At 41.3% G+C, this 23,069-nt stretch overlaps 2 protein-coding genes and 2 long non-coding RNA genes across 10 annotated transcripts in view; 3 read left to right on the top strand and 1 right to left on the bottom strand.

Annotated features, from left to right (window-relative positions):
- The first annotated feature begins 871 nt into the window (after positions 1 to 871).
- LOC129719977 (uncharacterized) lies at positions 872 to 4,396 on the top strand. The gene is made up of 3 exons (XM_055671381.1): positions 872 to 1,359; positions 2,777 to 3,506; positions 4,314 to 4,396. Exons 1-3 carry the CDS (start codon positions 1,144 to 1,146, stop codon positions 4,394 to 4,396), a joined length of 1,029 nt encoding a protein of 342 aa, XP_055527356.1. The 5' UTR covers positions 872 to 1,143.
- Positions 4,397 to 4,550: 154 nt separating this feature from the next.
- LOC129723987 (uncharacterized) lies at positions 4,551 to 5,802 on the bottom strand. The gene is made up of 3 exons (XR_008727854.1): positions 5,666 to 5,802; positions 5,307 to 5,609; positions 4,551 to 5,253 (listed from the first exon to the last, which is right to left on the bottom strand). It is a non-coding gene; the product is annotated as an uncharacterized LOC129723987 (long non-coding RNA).
- Positions 5,803 to 7,251: 1,449 nt separating this feature from the next.
- The window catches only part of LOC129724340 (uncharacterized), a 44,056-nt gene continuing 28,238 nt past the window's right edge, over positions 7,252 to 23,069 (top strand). For 2 of the 7 annotated variants that reach the window (XM_055679103.1, XM_055679108.1), the window contains exons 1-4: positions 7,252 to 7,312; positions 7,385 to 7,491; positions 17,871 to 18,285; positions 20,527 to 20,776. Coding sequence is in view for 3 of the 7 variants with exons in the window: in XM_055679110.1 (XP_055535085.1) it covers positions 7,309 to 7,312; positions 7,385 to 7,491; positions 20,527 to 20,776; positions 21,131 to 21,204 (435 nt within the window). In the remaining 4 variants the exon portion in view is untranslated. Of the gene's footprint in view, positions 7,313 to 7,384; positions 7,492 to 17,870; positions 18,286 to 20,526; positions 20,777 to 21,130; positions 21,788 to 23,069 lie in introns of those variants that run through there. The other 5 variants (XM_055679104.1, XM_055679110.1, XM_055679106.1 and 2 more) reach the window with 5 other exon arrangements.
- On the top strand, positions 9,452 to 15,510 carry LOC129724343 (uncharacterized). The gene is made up of 3 exons (XR_008727907.1): positions 9,452 to 9,849; positions 14,862 to 15,323; positions 15,377 to 15,510. It is a non-coding gene; the product is annotated as an uncharacterized LOC129724343 (long non-coding RNA).

The following is a 23,069-nucleotide window of genomic DNA, read 5'->3' as shown; positions in this document are numbered from 1 at the left end:
CAATAATTTGAGCGTGATTAATCTGATGCACATAATCAACTATTTTGCCACGTAACTTTTCGTTGTGAGCTCTCAAGAACGTTTCTTTTCAATCCTAAGATTCATTTGCAAGAAAAATGCCGAATGTTCTTATTTTCTGTCTTTTTGTTACGTCTTTATACATGTCTCTTGTTTCTGCACAATAGAATAATATACTGTTGATTATTGTTATCAACCTATTATAGATTGATAACAATGATCAGCAGTAGAATGTTCTATAGCGCCAAAAACAATAGACAGGAATGAAGGGCTGATAAAAAGACAGAAAGTCTAGGCTTTCGGCACAGTATATCGAAAGTGCTTGAAGATGGAAGAACAATTTTTTGGGTTCGAGGAAGCCTCTCCTCTTAGTGACAACACAAGTGAAGTAGTGAAAATTAATAAACGTGGTTTGAAACTATTACACGAAGGCTATGAATACCACAAGGACAAACAAGTAAGTAGATAAATTTTTCATTTTTGAGTCGCAGTAATCGAAATCTAGCTCACGTCATTAGTTTGAAACATTTCATTATTAGGTTACTGTGATTAAACGAAAACCGTTAAATAAATTTAAGGCCTGAATACACACACGGCGTTAAACCTTTCGATGTGCCTTCTAGAATCTACCACCTTCCATTTGTCTTTACGGAAGGTGCAATTGCGCCGTCTTGAGATCCACCGTGTGTACATTTTTAAAACTTGAATCACCAGCAGATTAAAATGATACAACACGGCGTTAGCCAGCGCCTTCGCCATTAGAAGGTGACACAGAAAATGCGCCCTGTGGAAGGCACGATACTTTTTCGCGGAAGATTGTCAAGTGCGCGGTAGAAGGCGGCAGGCGACTACCTTCTTTCCTAGAAAACGAAGTTGGATGGTTCTGGTTAAAGGGCAACGGAAGGCGCGATATCATCAATTTGCGCGATCAAATTTGCATGGAGAAGGTCATTACGCCGTGTGTGTATTTGCGCTTTTACACTTCAATGTATTCTTCACTTTTTCCCCTTCAAGCGGCTCTATCAAACTAACTTTTAATATTTAGAAACCAACGAAAAATTAACAAAATTGAATTATTTTTTTCAGAGTGAGAACAAATGCTATTGGCAGTGTGCTCTTAGACGGATGCAAGAAGCCAACGCCAAATGTCCAGGACGATCGCGAACGGAAATTATCGATGGAAGGCATCGAATGATATCTTGCACAGAGCACAACCACATGCCAGATCCACTACGAGCCGAAACTACTCGGTACAGAGTTGCCCTCAAGCGCAAAGCTTTAGAAGGAAACGAACAGCCGGAAAAAATAATACGTTTGTGTGCCGCACAGTTTCCAGTGGAGGTAAAGTATTTTTGTTTTTTTTTCACTTGAATATGCTGCTATAAAGACAGCAAGTTAAATAGTATGAATAAATAAGTTTTCTAGTTTGTTTTTCTACAATTAAAAAAAAAATCGGTTTGTGTGGTCTTCGGTCTACTTGATTATTATATTTGATATGCATACTGCTTTGTGAAAAGACTAACAGTCAGTTGCCTGCATGCACGTGGCTGCCACTTTTATGTTTCAAACTTTTGTGCGTTCAGCTTCATGAAATCGTCTCATGATACAGTCTAGTGATTACATATCTTTCTATACTAAACCAAACATAATTGCATTCCATTCGATTCTTTCGAATTGTTCCACAACTTAATGCATTTTGAATTCTTACTAGTCCTGTGCGCTGCCGCCGCCGCCGACGATTTTTATTCGGCGCGCCGCCGAGGAAATTTAAGCGCGCCGATTTTGATTATGATGGTGTATGCAGGAGCCGATAAGTGTAATTTTATTTTTTGAAAATTATATACAATATCAACATCAAAGGTATCAATGTCGTTATCAATGTTTTTCACGGAACCAGTTTTTTCGAGAATATGGCTTCGGTCAAAATAAGTTTATATGTTTATCTTTATTTTTTATATGAGCAGTCCGAACATGTTCGACAATAAACAATAAAAAAGCCTTGGTTTAAAACACTACCAACTAATAGTGGAGTTAGAGCCGTTTTCATCAATTTTTTTAAGAGACTTGTAAGGTATAAGATGGAGGCTCAGCCGCTCAGCAGCTTGACTGAAATTAATGACTGGCACACGGGGCGGGTGTTGTTTGTACTTTAATATTGTATTATCTTGGTATATTGACCGTACTTTTCAATAAATTTCTGTTTGCTGCTGGAGAACCACAAATAACTCACTGGGGTCTACTACGAAAGGCTGAAACTCAAAAGGCTGAAACACGAAAGGCTGAAACTCGAAAGGCTGAAATCACGAAAGGCTAAAAACTACAAAAGGCTGAAAAACACGGAAGGTGAATCACGAAAGGCTAAAAATCATAAGGCTGAAAATTTAAAAATTTTCGTATTTTCGATTTCATCATTTGTGTGAACTGTTTGTGTTGACTATTTGTTGTCGCCAACGTCTGTATATTTTCATGCGATGTTTACCGCCGAAAATCTTCCGGTCTATGAGATATTTCAATAGCACAATTTCTGCATTTAAACATAAGTTTATATTAAAAACTACATATAATGCAACACACTCGTGGCCTTTGGCCAACTCGATTGTCCGGGATGAATGCTGTCCTTACTCGCTACCGCTCGTTCGGACGTAAACTAGGGGATCACCCCTGTGTTTGGAATAGACCTAGGAAATCCAACAGATCAGTTGTTTGAGTGCACGTGGCCGCCGCTTCCGATATATATTTTTCGCAAATCATTTTCTAGGTACAAACAACTATGTCCAAATTAGCACAGAAAAGGCAATGCCAGCGACAACGCCATAGGGGCCACCTGCCAGTGGATCCGGCCGATTATGATGAAATCGAAGAAAATTTCACAAAAACTTTCGATGGTCGGGAGTTTTTGTTGAAAAATATTACAATTGGAGAAGGTCGTCTAATGATTTTTACGACTATAGCAAATTTGACGAGGCTGAGTCAGGCGAGCATATTTGTGCTAAATGGCACATTTTCCTCCTCCCCGAAAAACTTCCGACAGGTTTTCACGATCCACGGATCCATAGGGTATGGAAGATACCGGATATTTTTGCCACTAGTACAAATGCTTCTCCCTGACAAAGCCGAGTCAACATATCGGAAAGCTCTTAAATTGGTAAAAACTGCCGCTGTCGATAATGGGATTGCTCTTAGACCCTCCATTGTGCTAACAGACTTTGAGGCTGCTGAGATAAAGGCCGTATCAAAAGTTTTCCCTGATGCGACACAGTTTGGTTGCTACTTCCACCTAACAAAAAATTGGTGGAAGCGTTTGAAAAAAAGTGGACTAAGTGGTGAATATACGAAGAGCGTAAGGATGCAGATGGCGTTCCGACAAGCCCAAGCCTTAGCCTTCTTGGATCCGCAAGATGTGCCTGAAGGCTTGGGCATTGTCCGAGCATCAGCGCCACAATCGATGACGCCATTTTTTGATTATATTGCCAAAAATTATGTGTTTGGTAACAGCAGATGCGGAAAGCTCGGCGCGCAGCCCAGGTTCCCTCCAGAATTCTGGACTACGAGATCGAATACATTAAATGATATGCCAAGAACATCCAACAACATAGAGGGATACCACAACAAGTTTAATTCACTACACTTTTCACTTTTTATTCACTTTCACTATTTAATTCTATCACTTTTCACTTTTCACTTGCAAATACGTATTTCGGCACTGACATAGTGCCTTCGTCAGTGCTTATTTGGACTGTGGAGAAAATAGCGAAACCCCAAGAATTTTATACCTAATTAGGTAAACGACTGGGGCAAATTTTAACTCAGAAAACGTAAACAACTTGAGTTAGGTAGATAAATGTGCGGCCTGGTGATCCATGTCTTGTCGGGGAGTTTTCGGTAGAAATTTAAAAAGCCAAGAGAAATGATTACCCTGATCTCTGTTAAGGAGGGTAGCTGGGTTTTGTTTGAAAATTTCTAAACTTTCTGCGACATCTAATTTCCAAGGGGATGTTGCTGATCGAACTAGACTAATGTTGTCGGTAGTCATAGCGTGATCTTCATGAAATATATGTTCGGCTATTTTGGATCTGAAATGGTGAGTTATTCCTTTTTCTGAGTCTTTCTTAGCCTTTACAAGTTCTGAAGTATGTTCCTTAAACCGGATGTCTAAATTTCTTTTTGTTTGGCCAATGTAAACTTTATCACAATGTGGACATGCAACTTTATAAACACCCGCCCTAAGTAAAGTTTAATTCGCTTCTGAAAGGCGTCAGTAATTTGAAATTTTACGCCGTACTACGTGCATTCAGGGAGGAGGAGCAATCGACATCTGCTGAATATTTGCGGTATCTACAAGGAGAAGCCACTGCCAGGCGTCGTTGCAAAAAGGTAGTCAGCAGGGAGACAAAATTAAAGGAACTTTTAACAGCAGCAGATGAGAACAATACGTCGTTAGAGGACCAAATATTGGCAATAGCATTGATATTACAAAATAGTTAAATCTTTCAATTATAACACTAGTTATTACAAATAGTAGATAGTTGTATTATATTAATATTTTTAGTAGTTATTATATTATTATTAGTTGTATTATATTATCATTATTATATTATTATTAAACAACACTTTGTCATCATTAAAATTTTCAAATAATTAAGATGTGAACAAATACTTTTTTTTCTGGTCACGGTAATTCTGGAAAATTGTTTTCTGGGCATTGGTGCATTCTGGGGAACGGTTTTCTGGTAACCAGTACTTTCGGGGGTTTGGTATTCTGGTGATTAGTACATTTTGGGATTTGGTATTCTGGAGAATGGTTCATTCTGGGGAAAATCCTTCTTTATTTTCTGGGGAATGGTTTTCTAGGAAAAGTCGGACAACCATCGCTTAAGCTTCTCCAATTACGCAACAATACTTGCTTAAGCTTGTAAACCAAATCAAACGTAATAAAAAATGAAAATGCTCCACTGCCACAGTTTTGACACTTTTGTTTTTCTTCTCCAATAAACAATTTGCAATCAGTGCAAATAAACTGACGTGCATAACTGTTTTCACCAAAAAAAAAGGTAAAATTGACGAAAAGACTCCGGAAGCACTTTTGTGTTCACGATCAGATTTAAAAACCGCAATAAATCTTCCAAGGCAGCGTTGGTTAGTTTATGGCGAGTGAAAATATTAAGTAAAAGAAACATCACTTCTTGTTTAGTGATGGAAAGCGCAGGGTTAAAATATTCTTTCCGATTGGAATTCCTAAAAAAACTGTCTGTCAAGCAAAGTGACTAATTTACTAAAAAATCCATTACCGTATGCGTATCATCCTCGTCACTCTCAGTCTGATATTCTTGGTCATCATAGACCGAGTTTTCGAATGATAAGTCAAAATCACTATTTCTTACTGGTTCAGACATTGTCTCCAAGTGATCGAAAATAAACGGTTCCATGGAGTAGTTTAAAGTTCGGTCTTTGCCAGTTTTAGACATGTTCGAAGGATCATGCGTTTGACCATCATCCCTTTCATAGCGCAAATCTTGCAGTACATTGAAACTCAATTGATTTTTTGTATCGCTTATGATTTTTTTCGACAAACAAACTCCTTTTGAACGGTTCTGAAATAATCATGTTTTATTAAAAAGATATCAATGCGTTTTATTTGATAGCTTACCTTTCTCAATCGAACTGGAACATTTGAATTTTTGTCTGAATTAGCTCATACGTGGATTTCTTGACTGAGACATTTTTCCTAACAGGAAAGTATACTAACGTGTAACCTCATGAGGATGCAGGTTCAAACATTCAAAACAAGAAACAACGAAAGAGATGGTAATAAGCAGAGATGCCAGATATTTTTGAAAAATGGAACTGCTCGAAAAACCGGAAAAATCTGCTTGAAATCTGAAAAAAATCTATACGTGATTCGAAAAAATTTTGCTCACGCAGGCAAAAGTCTGAAAAAATCTGCACACATTTCGATAAAATTTGCGTAAATATGAGGAGACTCTGACAAAAATCTGCAGAAACCATTGAAAGTCTGCAAATACCTGCGAATCAATAAATATCTGCACACGGACTCTAAAAATCTGCGTTTTGCAGACAAATTTGCACATCTGGTTGCCCTGCTAATGAGCTAAGAAAAGAGTGCAGAGATGCCAGATGTTTTGTGGAAATGTCTGCAGCTGCTCGAAAACCGGAAAATTTGCTTGAAATCTGAGAAAAATCTCATTTCGAGAAAGGATAAAATATATATAAGAAGACTCTGACAAACATCTGCAGAAACTATAGAAAAACTGCAAATATCTGCGAATCAATAAAAATCTGCACACGGACACTCACTGGCGTAGCGTGGTTGGGGCGGCGGGGGCGGTCCGCCCCGGGTGTCACCCTTCAGGGGGTGACACCCATGAGGAAAATTTTCAAACGTGTCACCTTCAAAAGGGTGATATCCGTGAGATTAACTATCAAATAGGTGGAGGTAACTGTGAAACCCCGAAAATTATATAAATTTACTTTTAAGAAAATAATCGCAACCATTTTTTCAAAAATCGGTAGATTTAGTTAAATCGAAAACGAACGTGATATCTCTCACAATTTTGGGTAACAAAATGATTTCACTGCAACCTGGCGGGGGTGACACCCATGGGAAAAGGGGGGTGCCAAATTTTCCGCCCCGGGTGTCACCCGGTTACGCTACGCCACTGCGGACACTAAATATCTGTGTTTTGCAGACGAATCTGCACATCTGTAATCCCCAGAGGGGATTCACTGCTGTCAAATTTCATATATGTGTGTGTTATCGCAGATCAACTCTGGTCCATGACGTTTGTTGGTTCATGATGTTTGTAACTATGAACAATAATGGGGGAAAAATGTGAATAGCTAAACAACATTCATGAAAGTTTTCCGCGGTTTCTCGAGTTTTGATGAAAAACATTCCAATTCTATAATATTTCACATCGATCAATTTCATGAACAAAAGGAACAAAAACCAAAACAAACACCATGTTGCCGAATATGTTGGTTACACGATTTTTGACAGATAGATCCCCCCTGGTAATCCCTATGATCAATAATCATAAAACGTGCCTAAAAACTAGTTCGGGATATAGTCACGATGTTATGGGCTATCGTAGAACCATATGGACTATAATCCGTTCATGGTTATTGATTATGCGGGATCCCTGTCTGGTTTTTCGAGCAGTTGCTGACATTTTTCAAAAACATGTGGCATCTCTGCTCTCGTGTGAAAAAATTTGGCCATCTTGTATCGACGTTCCGGTCACCAGGCAGCAACTACTACTGTTTGGAAAAATGGGTGAGTAAAATTGCGAATAAAACTGATCTTATCTCCATAAAAAAACATACGAAAATTATAATTTCATTCCAGGGCCTAAAACAATCAAAAAGTTAACCGGGGAAACCAATGCGAACCCTGAGATATCCGCACTCAAAACACAAGCGGAACTGTTGGACACCCAGGAGCTTTCTGATATGGTAAGAATATACAATAATGAACTGTGGGTGAAGATATATTGTGAATACATGAAAAATTGATTCCATCAATGTTCTGGTCAAATATTACACAACGCCAAAATTTGCAAATTTCGACACCCACCCGTAACAATTTTTGTATGAAAAAGCAAAAAAAATGATGAATGAAAATCAAAAATTTTAAATTAAAAATTGTAACAGGGGGTCACCCTATGCACGCTAGATTTGCCCGGCAAACCCTTACAGGGCGGCCAGATACCTCTAACGGACTTTCGGACTTTTGCTAGAACACTAAAAAAAAACAAAATAAACAAAACAAAACATCGGTTTATTCCGTCCATTTCCTCTTGCTGTTTTGTGGTGGGAAGGGGAGGCTGCGGCGACGCTGCTGCTCGTTGTTGAAATGGCGGTTTCCAACAGCTCCTGCAGCAAACTTCGGCGGGGTGGTTTCCTTCGCTCCTTGTCACTTAGCCGGGGTGGCGAACACTGCTTACCACCGGCGAGCCAACACAAGTCGTAGCACACGAATCCCGGGCCAGCGGAACAACCTTCGCTGGCTTACACGTATCCGCGGAACAACCTTCGCGAGACACACAGGAAACAGACTGCAAAAAAACAGCAGTTAAAAAATAAACACAAAATGCGACGTGTGTCCTGTACCGAGATCGAGGCTAAACTCAACTCCCGCGATGGCTGCCGACCACAACAAACCCGCCGAGACTGGATTCAGCACCACTTTTCCACAGCTAGTACCCATAATAAGGGTTATTTTCGCGTGAACACGCACTTGCAGCGTTACCCAAAATTAGATAAATTTTCCACTCGATGCTGAAATTGCAACCGCACAGGTTACAATCTCGCCCACACCGAGTGGAAAAAAAATTGACAACAATTTTTTTTACTAACCTAACACCGATAACAATAATAAACGGGGAATGAATAGTTCAATGAACAAATAAATAAATAAATTAATAAATAAATAAATAAACAAATAAATAAATAAATATGTACAAAAGCTGCTATCCCTATCATTCCTTCCGTAATTTACAAGCAAACAATTCCAAAAACTAATCGACCGGAGTTCCAAATCGTTGAAATTGTTTGGTCTTGGTGTGAAGTGCTAATTTTGAAAGCATTCGCAAAGCGAGAAGCAGTCAGCTATCATCTGACCCAATCAAGGCCTGAACTTGAAATCCAATTCTAATCCATTCTTCAAGACAACTCATCTTCCCAAAATACTGCAAGTCCCAGTACAAATTTTGTACGGTTCTGACTTGCAGGGGAACGGTTGTCGGTTTTTTTTATCGACTGTCCAACTTTCGTGTTCTTACGGTGCCAACACTCGATACCTGAGCTAGAGTTAATTTCCGAACCACTCATTCTTTCATTCCAATTTCATTCCAATCGCCATTTGCAATTCGACTCGCATTTTGAATTAACTCTAGAACATTGCTTCTGATTCAACCACACCAACTTTTATTCGTTCGCTCATGCATATCCAATCATACATTTACGCACCCCTTCTGGCACCCATCCCACGTCATCGTCGACATTCCGGAAGAAATGTCTTTCTGTCCCTGTCTATCTCAAAAGCACCTCCCATACTGAAACGTTTGAGAGGGACCAAAGAATGTCTCTCGCATAATGCGGTAAATAATAGAAATATTCCCTTAGGAATTCAATTTTATCACCCTGGTGGTTGAAATCTGAAACCCCAGTATTATGCAAGACTCCGAATACACAACATTCGGTTCCGATGACGCACATTCATACATATCCACATTCGGCCGCACCGTACATACATAACATTGCCTTGCCACAAACGATCAGTTTCTAATCCGAATCCATCTTATCGTTTCTGGCAGCACGGCATCGCTTGGAGACGTCAACCGGCGCTGACGTCATTCCTATGCGGAATGATCAATGAATATTTTATGTAAACAAACCGGAATGGAAACTCGCCGTTCACATTCCGGTTTTCGCGATTTTTTTGGTTTTCGCGACGGTTTCTCGCGGCGAAAACACGTTGCGCGTGCGTGTTTATCCCCATAGAAGAGGGGAAAAGTGTTTTGTGCAAAGAATAAACGCCCAAACAAGGCAAAAATTAGTAAAAAGTCCCCGGTGAAGAGGGGTAAAAACTAAATCAATGGCACCGAACAAGGCGAAGTGATGTGTTTTCGGTTGTTTGCCTTCTGCTTCCAAGTGCCAGTGCGTGGGTGTTTTTCCAAAAGGCGCGGAATTCTATTCCGGCAAAAATTAAGCTTTACACCGTCACGACTGATTATGGAACAGAAAGCAGAACTTCAGCGGAACGATTTATTACTCCGCCACTAATGCGAAGCACGCAAAACGTTAACGAAGGTAATGAAGAATCTTCTAACAGCAGTGTAAGTCTCCCTTTTTACTATTCACTAGAAGAAGGTAGAGCAATGCATAAATGGACCGACAGTCCAAATGTAATCCGGCGGTCGCCTTTGAAATGTTCCCAAATGAACAATCCGTTTAAAGGCAGGCCGCCGGTACAAAATTGTACCAGTTTATGCTGGTTTGAGAAGATTAGCTGGCCAGACACCAAGATTTTTTCCGGTAGGATCAACCAGCTCGTAGGACCAAGACCCCTTTTTGGCGAGAACTTTCGCCGGTAAGTATTGTGGTCCAATTTTAGCGTTATAAGGCTCGAGAGCGTTCGACAACTTCATGTTTCGTCGGTAAACAATTTGACCGACTGCGAATGGGTTCGCGAATTTGCGATGTCGCCCGTTGTATTGCTGTCGAGCACCCTCTGAGGCCTTACTAAGATTTTTAACCACAATACCCCAAATTGTCTCTAATTGGTCCTGTCTTGATATCAGATCACCCTCCCCGGAAATCCTGGAGTAGTCATCCCCTGATGCCATTTCGCAACCATGGACGACGAAATGAGGACTAAACCCGGTAGAAGAATGAACCGTAGTATTTAGGATGCGCTCCACATCAGAGATGCGGGAATCCCAGTTGCGCTGGTCCGTGTGGGCGTAAGCGCGTATTGCCGTATTTATAGAACGATTCGTTCGTTCTACCGGGTTAGCCTGCGAATGATATCTCGAATTCAGCCAATGTGTAACATTTGTTTCTTTTAGGAACCGGCTGAATTCTTTGGAGATGAACGTCGAACCATTATCGCTCAACAGGATTTCCGGACTTCCATGGCGGTTTAACCATTGTTTGTGAAGGGTCGCACAAAGTGAGGCGCTGCAAATTTTGCGAACGGGGGTCAACATTACGTACTTGCTGAAGACGTCGAGGACGACTAGCAAGTGTTGATTGCCCCGTTTGCTTCGAGGAAGTGGGCCTATATAGTCCACCGAAATCATCTGCCACGGTGCACCGGTTGTGCGTGACTGACCCATTTCTGGTTGGACTGAGGTAAATGGTGCTTTTATCTCTTTGCAGGTCCCACATTGGCGAATATATTCGCGAACTTCTGGTCCCATGCGAGGCTAAAAATAGCGTTTTTGAACCTCGTGAATCGTTTTATCGTAACCCACATGAAGCAATTCATCGTGGGTACGTTGCACGATTTCTTCTCGACACTCGGGAGTTGGGACCAATTTCCAACTAAAGCGAGAGTCGAATGGTACGCTTTTCGAGGCCACGTATTTGAAAAGTTTACCATCTTCGACTTTAAAGTCAGGATAATCATCCGGATTATCTGAAACTTTAGACTTCATGGAACAATACCAGTCTGAGGTGGACAATGCCGAAAATGGCTGCTACAGCACGGGATAAGGCATCCGGAACGACATTGTCCTTACCTTTCCGGTGCTCAATGGACATGTCGTAGAGTTGTAGTTCCAAACTCCACCGACTCAGGCGTGAACTGGTTTTCCATTTGGTCTTCAGTATCCAGGTAATGGCTGATGAGTCAGTGACAAGTCGAAAATGATAACCTTCCAAGTAACCTCGAAAGTGTTCAACCGCCATAATCACCGCCAGACCTTCCTTTCCGGTAGCGTGGTAATTCCGTTGGGGAGTGGTTAGCTTATGTGAAAAAAAAGCTACCACTTTTTCCCCCTCTGGATTTTCTTGCACCAGAACAGCCGCGACAGCAGTGTCACTGGCATCTGTCTGCAGAATTAATTCCTTCAAAAAATCTGGCGGGACAAGCACTGGAGGAGTGACTAAAAGTTCCTTTACCTTCAGGAACGCGAGTTCTGCTTCGGAGTTCCAGCCAATATTCTTGGCCTTTGTTTTCAAGAGGTCGGTCAAAGGTGCGGTTACCTCACTAAACCGATCAATGAAACGCCGGTAGTAACCGCACATTCCAAGAAATCGGCGCAGTTTAGTAACCGTCACCGGCCGCTCGTAATCGATTATCGGCTGAATTTTGTCAGGATTGACCTTTAGACCTTCCAGATTCAACAAATAGCCAAGAGATTTTAACTCTGGAACCCCAAAACGGGATTTTGCCAGGTTTATCGTCAGATTGGCTTTGGCTAGACATTTGGCCACCTCTTTGAGTAATTGTAGGTGATGCCCGAACGTTTCGCTTACCACGATGATATCATCGAGGTTAACGAAGACGTATGGTTCCAGTTTTCCTCGTCCTAACACCTGGTCCATCAAACGTGCCAAAGTGGCAGGGCTGTTAACGAGACCGAAAGGTAGACGAGTAAATTGGAACATACCCCTGCCGGGCACACTGAAAGCAGTAAACTTACGACTGCCCTTAGCCAAAGGAACCTGGAGAAAAGCCTCCTTTAAGTCTATAGTAGACAGGTACTTGGCTTTAGGCAGGCTTCATAGAATGCGCTCGGGATGCGGCAGAGGGTATGCATCACGTACTATACGCTCATTAAGGCGTCGGGCATCTAGACAAAGCCGAATAGAGTCGTCTGGTTTGGTCACCGCGACAATATTCAAAGACCAATCGGAATCTGACTCTTCAATAATACCCATAGAGCGCCATCGGTCGACTTCCTCCCAGACTTTAGACAGCTTTCTTGGGCTCATTTTGTAAGGATACCGGCAAACAGGCGCGGCACTTTGGAATTCTTCCTTAACTACGATCCTGTGCTCTGTTAGCGAGGTCGTATTCAATTTTCCGAGCACTACAGCCTGAAAACAGGTCTTAACCTGTTTGATACAGGCCATCTGTTCCGGAGTAAGTATAGACTCACTCGGAGCATCAATATCTACTTCTTCGTCCCGTTCCGAACCTGAGTTCAACAGAGCACAAGTTTGCAACTCGGGTGTTATTCCAAAGGCGCGCAAAAGGTCCATACCGAGTATTGAAGAAACTGTTATTTGCTCCACTACAAGGGTGCAAATAACCTTTGCCTTGTTTTGGAAAGTGTACGAAAGATATATTTGTCCAAGGATCGGTTAGGTCTGTCCGTTTGCCGAACGAAGTTCAACTGGCCTTTCCAAACCTTTCAATGGACTTTTGGAAAACTTTCGGTACAACTTTTTGGTGATAATGGTGGCATTACTACCACTGTCGAGCAAAGCCTTGAAGGAATGGCCATATACTGCGACAAAAACGAAAGGACGATTATCCGACGGATCATCGAGGATGATGGTTTCAACAAACAACGGATCACGATAATCCTCATCATGAGCTGGTCGGAAACTGTTGTAAATTTGGGGGTCTAATTTTAGGCTTTCTATGGGGCGCACATCCTAACACAACTGCGACTTTAGTTGGTACGAATCCCGTTTTTTAAGCAGTAGAGACAGCGAGAGACATCGAAGCCCTTGAATCCACACAAAATACAGAAGACTCGTCTTGGATTTCTGGACGCCTCATGCTCGTGTCCAGTACCACCGCAGTTGTAACAGACTCCGAGACCTGGAGGTCGATGCTGTTCCACCAGATAGTCGAGACAAATCACCGGCTTTTGTTTGGATTCCGGTTTCGAGTTTCTCTCGACAAAATTCTTTTCCTGGCTTTTTCTTCGTGTTTTCAGACGGCGTTTTGGAAGCAAAGTTATCCTTTTGAGAGTTTTTGCTCGAAAATGTTTTGGTTTCAACGTGGCTGTTATTCGAACCACCTCCCTTTCTGTTTGGTTGGTCCTTTTTCGAGGTGTTAGTTGGTGGATTTACCGAATAAGCAGCGACTTCCTTTTGAGAACCGAACACTTTTCGGTAAATCGGTGTGTTGTACGCATCAATCGATTTACCTAAAGTCATCAATTCTGCAAGCGTACTCACTGGCATTGAAATTAAAACTTGCTTATAGTCCGGCCTGAGGTTCCGCTTGAGCACGTCGAGTTTTTCGCTCGGTGTCATGGGAACCGTCATAGCACGAAATATTTTTACCATTTCCTGGAAATAATCCAGGAAACACTCGTTTCGCATCTGCAGGCGCTGGGAAACCTTTGATTTGAGAGCGGCGTCAAGTTCCGGATGAACGAAATTTGCCTTAAGCTCACAAACCAAATGGTTCCAGTTGTAAAGCCTGTTCTGCGAGCTCATAGCCCGATACCAAGTGAGAGCATTGTCAGTGAGTAGGTGCATTGCAGAACTGAACAGCTCCTCCTTTGAAATTTGCTCGCACTGAGCATAATTTTCAACGGAGTCCAGAAATTCATTCAGTCCTAGCCCATCATCTGTACCAGCGTATTTCTCGATTTTCCAATCGGAAACACGCTGTGGTCGACGATTGTAATGGTAGCCCGAGCAGGATGGTATTTCATAACCCGTATGATTGGGCAAAGGAAAACGCCCATCTGTCGGGCTTGACCTTCCATTCCCATGGTGTTTTGGGGCCTGGGACTGAATGACTGGTAAAGCTGGTTTCGTGTTCTCAATCTGAAGTGACGGACATCGCTCTTTCAGGAAGTCCAGGAGTAACTTTTCCACCACGGTTTGGTTAATTGTGGGCGCCAGTGGTAGATCAGGTACTTCCGGTTCTTCTGGCTCTTCGATTTGGTCCGTCTCACGTCTTTCGTCCAGATCGGTCTGCAGATCAATCTCGGGAACGCCAGCTGGTTTAGATTGTACCAGCGCCCGACGTTCACTGACGGATTCACGAAGTGAGACAACTTCTTGAACCGTTTTTCTTAAAACTGAAGCAATCGTGTTCAGTGAAGCAATCCCGCCCATTAGCGTCTGAGTAGCTTCCAAAAGACTATCAGACCTCTCAGCCGCTAGAGCTCTATCCTTTTGGGATTGCTGCCGTAATAGTCGAATCTCGTCCCTTAACTCGCTCAAGACAGACCCAACATCTTCTCCTACGAGCGGACCAGATCCTACACTTTGCGGGGAAATGGGTGCCGTTTGTGTTGGTGGCACGATCGTGCCCAGCAAATCTCCCAAATCTGCTCCACCTTCCCCAGTATTTTCAATTGGGGGAAGTACTGCTGACAAATCAAAATGTTCTTAATATGTAGCAGCAACATCCGCCAACAAACCCAAAATTTCCTGGTTGACCTCCCCTGCTGTATATTTTTGGATTATATGGAGTCGAGACCCCAGATGGAGTAACCTTGTTCGGTAAACCTCCTTGTTTGAGCATCTATAACAGAGATCTTCCTTAATGGAACTCAACTTCCCAAGGCAGATCTCCATTTCTTCAGCAGCATCCCCATGAAACACGCGCAAGCGTTCCACCGGAGAAGACCGTTCTTCGGCCAACAGTCCCTGTAAACGACGCTGCCGCTGAACCCCAGATGGATCCGAATCAGCCGAGATGACAACATTCCGCGAGCTTAACTCAAAATCTAGCTCGTCGAAATGCAAATGGTCGACCCGCATCAACGAATAAGCTCTGTTGAGCTCTTCCACAATCATCGCCATTCTCTCGATTTTTCCGGAAAATAACTCGAAAGCACAAAGCATTCAGTATCGACACGGTAGGAAACTTTGTATTATTATTTCGCCCACTAGCGATTCCCTTATATTTCAGGAATTTGAGCGGAATTGAAAAATGTTTCGAATCGGATCGGAATATTTTATGGTTGGCAACCACCTTGACTGGAAAAGACTCAAGCTTTCCACAACTCGTCTGGCAGTTCCACCAAAACCAATGCAAAATCACCGATTCAGAAAACAGAAATAAATAAAAATATACAATAAATATTTCATAAATAATAAAAATAACACTGAAAAATGAATCAACAATACGACCGCGAACAATATTGCGGAAGAAACCTCACCACTTGCGCAACAAAAATTCTAGCAAAAATCCGATTTTTGATAGAGGTATCCCACACTCAAAAGGAAAAAAATATTTTTCCTTAGAAAAATATTTTTTTCAGTACGGTTTTAGCGCTGTGCGCCAATTGTAACATGTACCTCTATGCACTTTCAGATTCTTGCTTGAATGCAAGAACAAAAACCAAACAATAAATAAATTAAAACTTATCGGTTTTCTGTTTTCCTCTAGCTGTTGGTGGCGGGAATCTCCGGAGTCCAAAATGGTCGCCTTGCTGGTGCTCTGCCGTCCAGATATTGGGCAAATTCTTCTATGGTCCTCGGCGGGCGGTGTGTTTTCCTCCTTGACGATTAGCCGGGGTAGCGAACACTGCCAATCCGGCGAGCAAGTAAACACCAAAACTCGCGCACTCGATCGTGACACAACGGAACAACCTTCGTTGTAAAGCGGAACAACCTTCGCTTTCACTACACACAAACTGTAAACAACAGTTAAAACGCTCACTTGAACCGGACAAAAAAATGCCCGTGTGTGCTTGATCACGATCGAGGCTAAACTCAACTCCCTCGATGGCTGCCGATCACAACAAATCCGCCGAGACTGGATTCAGCACCACTTTTCCGCAGCTAGAGGAAAATACCGGCCTATCTATCCCTAACAATTATTCTACAAACATGACATAAAAATTATCGAACCTATCTAACGCGACAATATCGTTCACAAACGGAAAAACGAACGAATTTAAACGAAAATAAACAAACTTATGTGAACGATATTCAGCGCAAGTGGTGACAGTTGTCATGTTGGGTACACGCTGCTGCGGGGGTGTTCAAGTGCGGGTATTTTCCACTAATACACTCCCTCGCAAAAGTACCCATAATAAGGGTTATTTTCACGTGAACACGCACTTGCAGCGTTACCCAAAATTAGATAAATTTTCCACTCGATGCTGAAATTGCAACCGCACAAGTTACAAAATGAAAATGAAATATGACGGGATAGTAAACCTTTTTATCTATGAATTACTTCTACACAGAAAGAAAATTGAATGGAAAACGCACAAACGTTCGAATTCGGGAGAGCCAAGTTATTTTTGAAAATTATTGAATATTCGAATTATCGTAATGATTTAAATTAGACATTGTCTAAGGTAACCCACTTCAATTCATGAGTAGTTTGGTTTATAATTTTTCTTATTTAACCATCATGTTCTGTTGAATATTCGGCCGTCCGTTCTGCTGAACAAACGGCTAAATATTCAACGAAACATGATGATAAGAGAAGAAAAATCAAAAACCAAATTATTCTTGACTCAATGTGACTTACTCTAGACAAGCTCAAGTTGAAACCATTATTCCGTAAACTAAAAATTCGGTACTTTCCACAAAAAAAAACTTTTTCCTAGCCCTATTATTCAGTGCAACGCTAGTTTTTAATGCACTGTGAAACGTGGAGTTTTATTCTGCTGCAGAGCTCAATCCGATCTTTCTTGGTTACTCGTATCCTACTCGGTATCACGTGGAGGTAGGAAAAGGAGTTGGTTTGGACCACACTGGGGTTTATTTTATGCCAACTAGTACGGGTGTACTATATAGACACTATAGTGTACTGCTGGTATGCACTGGCCTGCCGTTTGCCAACCAAGTACCAAGTTGGTGTGATTTGCTCTGTAATTGACAGTTTTCTCTAGTGAAGAAATTTTAAAATTAATTCGTGAACGGACGCCTTTTGTCTGGGATTTTATTTTTATCTCTCTCTCCTCAACTCATTTCCTGGCTCTGCTACTGATAGCGAATTCCTTTATTCCACTGTGTGCAGGCAAAACTGCCGAGGAATAATAAAACGTCATCGCCATTTAAGACGCAAGTAAGAAAGAGATGCAAGATAATTGTTTACAAACTTAGCACGTGCGGTGGTGGGTTGAAGCTGATAAATTTTACAGTGCGCTTCGGGCAGCACGGCAGGTCAAAACTGGGTCAAAATCGAGCGAATAAAGAAGGGTTTGGACAGCAGGTAGTGCGCTTCCAGGTCAAAACGAGGTGAGCTGGTGGAATAAAGAAATTCGCTATGAGTCTGCTTGTAAGTTATTGCTGGATTCCGTATTAGCTCTGGACTGGGTCAAATTGACCAGAAAATTGACTAAAATTTTCCTTCTATTGTCAGGTCCCGCCCCAAGGTTGACTTACCTTCTTCATTACTAAAAAATATCTCACTTTCATTTAAAAATCACAAAAATGTCTTTCAGTTACAGCAGCAACTAACCGGCGAAATTGGACCAAGCGGCATCGAATTCATTTCCATTGATTATGAAAATGATGAAGTTGACATTGAGAAAATACATGAACAAGAAGAAATCGATAATAGCGATAAACAAGAAAAAGAAGGAACATACTTCGAATACTTAGAAGAAATGGATAGTTTTGATGTCGCGGAAATGAACACACATTAACCCAACGAGAGTCTGAAGGACATGGAAGAGGATCCAAACGAGAACACAACGATTAGACTTAAGGAAAAAGTAGCTCGTCTTAACGCAAGGATCAGGGAATAAAATAAAAAGATCGTTAAACTAAAAGCGGAGAAATTAGCTTCAGATAATCACGCTCTACGACTGTCAAAAAAAAATACAGATGATGAAAGATTCAAACAACACTCAGACGGTAAGCTCTTAAATTAAACCACAAACCATGATACATACAAAATATGAAATACGGCTTAGTTCAACAAAAGACGTCAACTATTTTTCGGGATTTATGAATTTTAAATTTTCGGTTTTCAATTTTTATTTTCAACTTTTTACTTTTTATTATTTACGTTTCACTTTATACTTTTCAGTTTTCACTTCTCACTCTTCAATTTTTACTTTTCAATTTCAACTTCACCATAAAAACATTTGTTGCTTTTAATAACTATCACACGTCAAATTTGGTTCAATTTGCTTAATTAGTTATGGCAGGCGGTCATGATTCTGCAGCCAACATATTTGCGGGCAAGATTTATGTTTTTATCGTTTGGTTGTGCTCCAGCGATGTTAGCTCTTGTCAATGCAAAGCATAGAAGATAGAGATGTCACTTTTGGGATATTTGGTAGAAACCCGACTATTACGCAAAAAATGCCAGATTTTCAATGAGTTGATCACAACACTCTATGCATAACTTGCTAGTCTATCTATCACAAAAATATCAAGTAATTTGAACAGATTACATCATTTCAAAATGGAATTCTGAAACAAGTTAGCAATCAATGAGAGGCGAAACCATTAACTTTGATTTCTCAGATTGCTGCTTTTGTTAGTTACTTGGTTCGGTATGGTAGAACACCGATCATATATATCCTTTCGATTATCTTTCGATGCCCTTCCAAACAAAAAAAACCGTTTGTCCAAGAAATTTCTTGGTTAAACAACTATTACAATTATTATACCATACTTTGCAGGATGTGTTCTTTACAGTCGTGTCAGGTATTTTTACTCAAATTACGTACCGCGCCAATAAAACTGAGTTAATTTGAAAAACCCGCTCAACCTCGGAAGAAAGTGTTCTATTGCTATATTCATTTTATTCCCTTTGGAACTGTTATTTTTTCCCGCATTGAAGGGCCCTATATGGGAATCACGGGCCCATGGCCGCTATAGCCACACGTTTCGGTCTCCTTGAGGTAGAAGCGTTACTAGTACTACTAGTACTTACTAGTCGTTTTGAATGACGCAGGCGGCAATGTTTCATGTTCTAAGTAAATTTGCCAACTCGAGACCCATGGCATGTACGTTTATTTTCTGTGCTCCTAACCTTAATGCTGTTTATAAAACATCTTATTTTGAAATTATTCAACCAAACGTACTACTATTGTTTCTTTGTAAAACTTTATTAATGAAGTCTACATGTTACAAATCGCTTCAAATGACAATTCGGGCAGATTTATGAATTATAGATTTGAGCAAGGCTGTGAAAGTGAAGATCGAAAGCATTAGATATAGCTAAGGGTCATATGCAAACTTGGGATATTAGAGTGCAACCTTCTAGTGAAGATAAAAGATTGTTTTCTAATATTCCAAGTTTGCATATATGACTCTTAGCTACTTCTTCCCGCATAATCAATAACCATAAATGGATGATAATCCCCTTATCTATTATGGTGGAAGTATATAAAATTAAACATTAACATAAAATTTATCATCTTCATGATTTTTCTGCTGCATTTTATTATACCCAAGGATTTCCATCGTCACCACCGGTTATACGAGTCGAATGAAGAAGTTACGTAACTTACGCCAGCCTAGTTGCCTAATTGGCGGTTTTTATTGCTTATCCCTCTCTCTGAGTATCTCTGATCTAAACTAGCTTTAAACAGTATTATGAGTCAGCCAGTCTCGCATGTAAAAATCAAATGCAACTGGCTCATAATTCTGGATGGCCCACAATACTGTACTGACTGTACTAGAAATCGTATCCGTGTGGCAGCAACTTAACCGTTTAAAGCTAATTAAGACTATCTAATATTTTCGTCTGACTGTCATCATATCAAATCAGATTATCAGATCGATAAGGAACGTTTCTATTTCCATTTGTCTTGTCAGATGTGGTTACGATGACAGTCATACAGACATGTCAGAAAGTATTAATCGACTCTTAAGATGGCGGTTTAAGCAAGCGGTTTTTAATATTTTCGTGACAACGTGGATTTTTTAGTTTAGTTTTGGTGGATGCTCGAAAATAGGAGGATGCTCCAAATAACGCGGAATTTTGCGTGGTATCTGCGTAAAAGAATAGATTGTATTCGTATCGCTTCTCTGAAAAACCCTCAGTTACTGACGGCGACATCTGGGAAAATGTAATCGCATGTAAACTCGAGTATTGGCACATTTCTCCTTATTCTGATTTTCTGTTTTCTTCATACATAGGTTGAATTCACAGAGACAGACGGAATTGACTCAACAAAAAAGGAACTGAAGGAGTTGTCAGATCGATCGGCAACCGACAGCATCTTTAGCGGGTTACTGCTGATGAAGCTAGTCAACGCAGAGCAACTAATTAAAACAAGTGTAACAGGCAAACCATGCCAACGATTTGCCAAGGCTAGAAACCCGAATGGTACAATGGCATATCCTGCAGGGGAAAAGATATGCCCCAAAATATTTGAATTCATCTGCAGTGAGTATTAGTCTATCTATTTTTTTCGATTTGAATACTGAAATTTACTAGAAGCAGGACACGGTTGATATATATATAAAATTTAGATCTATAAATATTTTTATACCTATTTAAAAATATTCCGGATATATATATATATATATATATATATATATATATATATATATATATATATATATATATATATATATATATATATATATATATATATATATATATATATATATATATATATATATATATATATATATATATATATATATATATATATATATATATATATATATATATATATATATATATATATATATATATATATATATATATATATATATTTATTTTTTTTTGTTTCAGGTGGAGGGGAAATTTGCATCCAAACCCCTGAGGTGACCAACCTCAGGGAGTGTGGGGTTGGTTTGAATCAGTGACCGGACCCACTAAAACCCCTCCAGTCTCCAGCCCATAATACTCCCCGGGACCACCGCTAGGTATTGCTTCGGGGAGCGGCTTTTGTGCTCTGTGCACCCTCTTGGTTCTTTAGCTCTCTTTGCTAACTTAGCTAACTAACCTGGAGACTGGCCGTTAGCTTACACTGGCGTGTCGGTGGTCAACCAGTCGCCTGTTTTGCAATTCTAAAACTATCTGAGAGGCGGCTGTACAAACCGCCCCCCAAATGTTTGGGTCTTTACACATCCTCCGAACTAGGTTGTCCGGAGTGGTGTCTGGCCCGCTCACTACCATCATGTCGCTCCGCGCATGCACAAAACGAGGGCACACGAAGAAGACATGCTCAGCAGTCTCTTCCGCATCCGCGCACTCGGGACACATGGGGGACCCCGCATGCCCGAATCTGTGTAGATACTGCCTAAAGCAACCATGACCTGACAGAATCTGTGTCAAGTGAAAGTTAACTTCTCCATGGCGCCTCCCGACCCATCCGGATACGTCCGGAATAAGTCGATGCGTCCATCTACCCTTTACGGAATTGGACCATTCCTGCTGCCATCTGATCATCGAGAATGACCTTCTGGTGCCTCGTATACCCCTTGTGTCACGTTGATCGAAGCATTCTACGTCCTCCATAATGGCTATGCTGATAGGCATCATGCCGGACAGGACGCAGATTGCGTCGTATGACACTGTACGGTACGCGCTCACAACCCTCAGGCACATGAGCCTGTAGGTACTTTCCAGTTTACGACGATGACTGTTGGTACCTAACGCTTTGGACCACGCTGGCCCACCATACCTAAGTATGGACGAAACCACGCTGGCAAGAAGTTTACGCTTGCTGCCATATACCGCTGAGCTATTCGACATCATTCGAGATAGTCCTGCAGCGGCCGTTGAAGCCCTCTTACAGGCATAGTCGACGTGACTCTTAAATGTGAGCTTATCGTCAACCAAACCCCTAAGAGCTTCAAGGGACGCCTTGAGGTAATGGTGCAGTCACCGACTCTGACCACCGCCTGTTGCTTTAATTTGCGGTTGTTCACAACCGTAACCTCCGTTTTATGGTGCGCTAACTCCAGTTTCCTAGAGTGCATCCAGTCTTCGACCTTGCGTATGCAGTGCGCAACCGTCAACTCGACCTCTTCGATCGACTCGCCGTAGACCTCTAGCGTGATGTCGTCTGCGAAACCGATGATCACAACCCCTACAGGGAACTTTAGTTTCAACACCCCGTCATACATGACATTCCACAACACCGGGCCCAGGATGGAACCTTGCGGTAGCCCTGCGGTGATTGGGACGCACTTCTGACCCCTTCCGTGTTGTAAACTAGTACCCGATTCTGGAAATAATTTTCCAAAATCTTGTACAACGACACCGGTACGTGGATGCTCCTAAGCGCGAGCGCTATGGAGTCCCAACTGGCGCTATTGAATGCATTCTTCACGTCAAGCGTGACGATTGCGCAATAGCGAATGCCCCAACTCTTACGCTGGAGTGCTACCTCTGCCGTCTTGGTGACAGAGAGAATAGCATCCAGCGTGGATCTACCTTTCCGGAAGCCGAACTGGTTACTTGCCAGACCGTTTACACCCTATGTGTACTTCACCAGTCTGTTGAGGATAATCCTCTCAAGCACCTTGCCCATAGTGTCCAGCAGACAGATAGGTCTGTATGCCGATGGGTCCCCTGGCGGTTTCCCAGCCTTCGGCAACAGCACCAATTTCTGTCGCTTCCATATATATATATATATGTATATATATATATATATATATATATATATATATATATATATATATATATATATATATATATATATATATATATATATATATATATA

Source organism: Wyeomyia smithii, chromosome 2 (genome assembly GCF_029784165.1).
Source record: "Wyeomyia smithii strain HCP4-BCI-WySm-NY-G18 chromosome 2, ASM2978416v1, whole genome shotgun sequence".
Taxonomy (NCBI): Eukaryota; Metazoa; Arthropoda; class Insecta; order Diptera; family Culicidae; genus Wyeomyia; species Wyeomyia smithii.
Note: the sequence above shows the minus strand (reverse complement) of the source record. Positions and strands in the feature narration are given on the sequence as shown.

Bases quoted from the DNA above. Each gene is read 5' to 3' on its own strand.
- LOC129719977 (XM_055671381.1), top strand. From the start codon at position 1,144: ATGCAAGAAGCCAACGCCAAATGTCCAGGACGATCGCGAACGGAAATT. The intron at 1,360-2,776 runs GTAAAGTATTTT...ATCATTTTCTAG, and splicing joins CCGCACAGTTTCCAGTGGAG to GTACAAACAACTATGTCCAA. The intron at 3,507-4,313 runs GTAACAGCAGAT...ACGTGCATTCAG, and splicing joins TGCCAAAAATTATGTGTTTG to GGAGGAGGAGCAATCGACAT.